General features: G+C 43.8%; 1 protein-coding gene across 2 annotated transcripts in view; it reads left to right on the top strand.

The window, feature by feature from the left end:
* The window catches only part of LOC122244129 (protein mono-ADP-ribosyltransferase PARP3), a 14,766-nt gene extending 12,301 nt beyond the window's left edge, over window positions 1–2,465 (top strand). Inside the window, exon 9 of one of the 2 annotated variants that reach the window (XM_086536855.1) lies at window positions 1–2,465. This exon is cut by the window's left edge and continues 187 nt beyond it. In XM_086536855.1, the coding sequence (XP_086392981.1) occupies window positions 1–80 (80 nt within the window). In that variant the 3' untranslated portion in view covers window positions 81–2,465. The other variant, XM_086536856.1, reaches the window with a different exon arrangement.
* The last annotated feature ends 2,462 nt before the right edge of the window (window positions 2,466–4,927 follow it).

Genomic DNA, 4,927 nt, shown 5'->3' with positions numbered 1-4,927 from the left:
AAGAAACTGAAGAACAACTTGGAGAACCGGAGTTGAACCCAAGGAAGAAACAGAAGAAGGGGGAGAACCATAAGAATTAGTTCCACTCGAAAAAAGGCCAAAACTAATAGAACCTATATAGCCTTTCGAAGTCAGTGCATTCGTTCGCAATTCTGTCCAGTGGGTCAAACACGTTTTAAACATGTCTGTGTGCTTATAATATTCATCTTGAAGTTGCTTTTTGAGGATAGATAGTTAATTTAACTCTGTATATCATAACTCCCTGAACATTTATTCGTACATTTCAATAACGATGTTTTGATGTAATATATATATATATATATATATATATATATATATATATATATATATATATGATGTTACTTATTCTTTATTGGTTTTGTTTGTTCATATTTGCTTCTTAATGATTTATGGTTGCGCTTGTAAAAATAAAAATTGCCGACTGATTTAGTAAGGAAGATGAGATTTTAAAATCACTATTCAGCTTTGCTTTGCTTGGTGACAATTACGTTTTTTTCCAGACATCATTTCACGTGTGTATCATGAAATCGTGTGAGTTGTTAATTCCAAACATGACTCAAATTGACTGAGTTGAAGGAATATTGATCTTCAATAGGTTTAGTAAAACCTATATACTAATCCTTGAGTAGATTAGATTCATATTATGGTATGATAGTATGGATAGCATAATCTAATATGAAATAAATAAAAACCATAGGGTACCCAGTTATACCCTTGATTTGTTGTTTTATTTATGCAATAGAATTTAAGATATTTGACCTCGAGACATATTGGAATTTGCCTAACTGGTCAATTATTCATAATAGTAAGGTAGTCCCGCCATAAAATTATTTGGAGTTCCTGAAAATGTTCAAGGACGCTGTCTCCGGAAAATACGTGTTCCAGCTGTACAATATCGCTGTTATGCAGCTACCCGAAGGACCACAGATCAATGAACACCAAGAAGAGTCAAGCTGTGTCATGAAACTCTTCCGACTCCACATTGCTTTGCATCACCGATCATTGATTATTAGCTTAATTGGCTATTCAAAAGTGGCTTGTGCCAAGGTAAGAATAAGGGTAAGCCAGATATGCGGAGCAGATGCAGAGCCCGGTCTATGTGGCCTCTATGGTTTGTGTCAGCTAATCGTACTATTGTGCCAACGAGTTTTGACTCTTAATTTTGGGGTTGGTCTACCCATCGTCGTGCCTAACCACAGCAGTAACTAAGGTTGCAGATTGCTAAAGCAGAAAAAGGCCAAAGGCAACCTAAAAATAATCCCAAAAGGCCAAATGCACTACAGAGGGACCGCCGGCTGAGCCGGCATACGCAAGAAACTTTTTGCAGCAAAGCCGCCTTATTTGAAGAGTGAGGGGAAGTTGAATTATTCGAAAATTTCGTAAAGGGAAGCGGAAGTGGAAGTTGGAGAGAAAGTTGGTGAGTGGAAGTGGAAGTTACAGAGAAAAGTTAGTGAAGGGAAGTGGAAGTTAGAGTAAAAAGTTAGAAATAAAGTCAATATTGGAAGCGGAAGCTAGAGAGAAATATTTGTAAAAGGAAGCGGAGAAAAGTTGGTGAAGGGAAGCGGAAGTGGAAGTTATAGAGAAAAGTTGGTAAAGGGAAGTAGAAATGGAAGTTATGAAGAAATTTGTGTGAATGAAAGTAAGGTACAGGACTTGCAATAAAGTCTACGGGAATAACATCCCAAACATGGAGAAGAATGCACGAATGTTGGGCGCTCTTGTCCATCGAAAGTGATTGTCCATGAATCCAGTGCTGTGAAAAGAGTAGAACTATGTACTGTACGCCAAGGTATTTGAAGGAATCTATCCTGCGAGTGCCAGTACAGCTACAGAGACCGTTAGAACTGAGTGCCCTGTTGTGCCCTGAGCCCTAATTCACCTGTCACGCAGCGAGCGAGCCAGGCGCCGCGGTTACCCCCACCATGGGGGACAGCCGCAATGTAAACATTGAGGAGGGAGAAGCCTTGGTGGCCACCTCTCCCTCCCCTCCCAACGCTGAGCACAGCACCACGGCTGATATATGCATACCCATGGAAGAAGCAAGTACTGCAGCAATTGCTGCAGCCACTGATGTCAGTACTACCGATACCCATGTAGAAGGTACTGATGAAGATGATGATGCCGGATTTACTTTAGTAAGCCGTAAACCCAGGAAGAAGAAGAAACATGAAAATGTTATCAAGCCTACACTTGCACCACGAACAAAATATGTTCGTCTCGCCTTTCCCGAAGGCACAACGAATTCTGAGAAAATGAAATGGCTGGAATGCGTTGGCAACAGCGCTCCGTCCCAAGGGGAAACACTCCTTGACCTCGTGCGAGGAGACACTCTCTCCTCGCCATATATCTATATTGCCCGTCATCAACATGCCTATATTGATCTGCTCATTGGCGGTCAAATTGGAGGAATTACCTTTAAATCATGTGATGAGCCAAAAAAGAAAGAGAAATATGACGAATACCTCGTCACACATTATAACAAGGAGCTCGCCCTTGAGAATGCATATGCGCTCGAGGGAGTTCACAAAGCCATCAGAGTGTGTAAAGATGGCCAGCCACTCAACCGCATTCGCATAGTATGGAAAGGAGAGCAACCACCTCCCAGTACATACAATTTTTTGGAAAATACTTGCCCACCAGCCACGTGCGTCCGTGGAGGGCATCCCCTGTCATCTGCTTCAACTGTATGGGAAGTGGCCATGTAGCTAAATACTGCAAAGATAAGGTACGCTGTGCAGTATGTGGTGAACAGCACAATGCTAATAAGTGTCCTCGCAATATTGTAGAGGCAGAGGGAGCCACAGCTGCCCCTGCTTTCATCCCATCATGCTTCAGATGTAAGAAGACGGGGGTGACGGCCTGGCACAGGGGGTGCACCGCCCTCCCTGGCCTGGCACCTCTCCCGCCTCCCCCTGTGGAGTTAGTGAGAGACCAGCCGACGCCTCCCAGCCCAATCAGCGACCAGCGTGCCGGGGGAGTGGCTGACCGTGCCCGCCATGACGTCATCAGCAGCCGAGACTTCCCGCGGTTGCCGGGGAGTAGGGGTGCTGAATGTTCCGATCTGCATGCCACGGACGCAGAGCTGGTGAAGAAGGTCAACGAGATGATGATGTTCTTCACAGAGCGATTTCCGGGCCTCAAATTCTCCACTCCAATTGCAACCTCCGAGGACAGCGAGGACGCGCCACCCCCTCCCCTCCCCTGGCACCAGCCCCCTCCTCTCCCCTGGCACCAGCCGAGCCCACCGACTCTCACAGCAAGGACGCGTCATCCCCATCCCCTCCCCTGGCACCTCACCCTCACCCTCACCCATGGTTGACCGCAGGCCGCACCGGGGAATCCCCCGCTAGGCCGCGCGTGGACTGTGACGTCAGTGGTGACGTCACAACACCCACGGAAGGAAATATCAGTGCAGAACAACCAGTGGAATCATTTCAAGCACTCAAAGAAGAAAAGTTAATTTTGATTGGTGAAATAGAGACACTGAAGCGAGATATAGAAAAAATGAAAAAGGACTGTCACTGTCGAGAGGCCAGTACTGCCATCAGTGATAAAGAAACCCGCGATGACACACGGTGTCATGATACCAATTCCTCCATTAATAGTGGTCAGTGTGAGGGAGCCCGTGCTGATACTGAGGGAGGACAGTGTCAGGAACTACGTGACACGGACCCTGATAAGGCTTCCGGTCCCCCGAATGTCCTCAACACATCAATTGAAGGGATTGAGCTACGAAGAAGAAAAAAGCTAAGAATTAATAGTTTAAATGGTTAATTGTACTTTTAAATTAAGGTCTGTCCTATGTGAGGAGAAGTATGGTTATACAGCAATGTATATGTGTGCTTTCTGTAAAGTAAAATGCGTTACCATCAGAGGATATTACAGAATGAAGTATAGACTATCAAATAAAAAACTCTTCATTTATGGATAAACGCACAATCAAATTCATATCATGGAATATGCGTAGTATTAAGCCTAGGCTTAATGACCTAGAGTTTTATATTCGTAAAAACAATGTCGATGTAATCTGCGTACAAGAACCGTTTGCAGCTGCTACTAACATGAAAATAGCGCCTAAACTCAAAGGGTATTGCTCATATGTAAATACAGCCATGACGGGTTTGTTGACTTATGTAAAGCTAACACTGCCACATGAACTAGTAAAACAGTCCGGGAACACCGACGTGCAGTTTCATCATTTGAGAATTAAGACTGCCTCTGGGTTCTTCTCATTATATAATGTGTATGCCAGGAGCTCAAAGTTTCTGACTAGTTCTCTACCCAATTTCCATAATCAAGGAACATTATGTATGGGAGATTTCAATGCTAGACACACACACTTTGGTGATCACCAGAGTAACAGCAATGGGGAGGAATTTAAACATTTCGTCAATAGAAGATCGATGACTGTATATGACACAGATAAACAGACTCATTTGGCAGGTGGCAGGTTAGATTATGTAATTGGCAAAAATCTTGTACATTGTAATGTTTGTACTTCACTGGTTCGAGAGTTAGTCAGTGACCACTTTGCAATCCTAACAGAGTATACTGTTGACAACAGCATAGCTCACAAAGCACCCAGACCTAAAATTACAATCCCACCGGGACTGGAGCATCACTTCAAGGCACGTGTTTATGACTGGTATAGTACCTATGTCGTAACCACTGTCGAAAATTACTCTCAGGACCTGATAAAAGTTGTCACTGACTACTACAATACATGGGTCTGCTCAAGAAAACTCTCAAAGAAAAAAAGTTCCCCAGTCCCTCACGCACCGAAGTGGATAAGTGACCCCATCTTAAGTAGGGAGCATAAACGAGTTCAGGAACTTGCTAATTGTTATAGGGATAACATGACATCAGAAAATCTTTTACGATTCCTCAGAGCCAATAAAGAATTCAT

The sequence above is a fragment of the Penaeus japonicus genome, unplaced genomic scaffold, assembly GCF_977035675.1.
Source record: "Penaeus japonicus unplaced genomic scaffold, GWHDUDI00000001_assembly GWHDUDI00000005, whole genome shotgun sequence".
In the NCBI taxonomy this organism is placed as follows: domain Eukaryota; kingdom Metazoa; phylum Arthropoda; class Malacostraca; order Decapoda; family Penaeidae; genus Penaeus; species Penaeus japonicus.
Note: the sequence above shows the minus strand (reverse complement) of the source record. Positions and strands in the feature narration are given on the sequence as shown.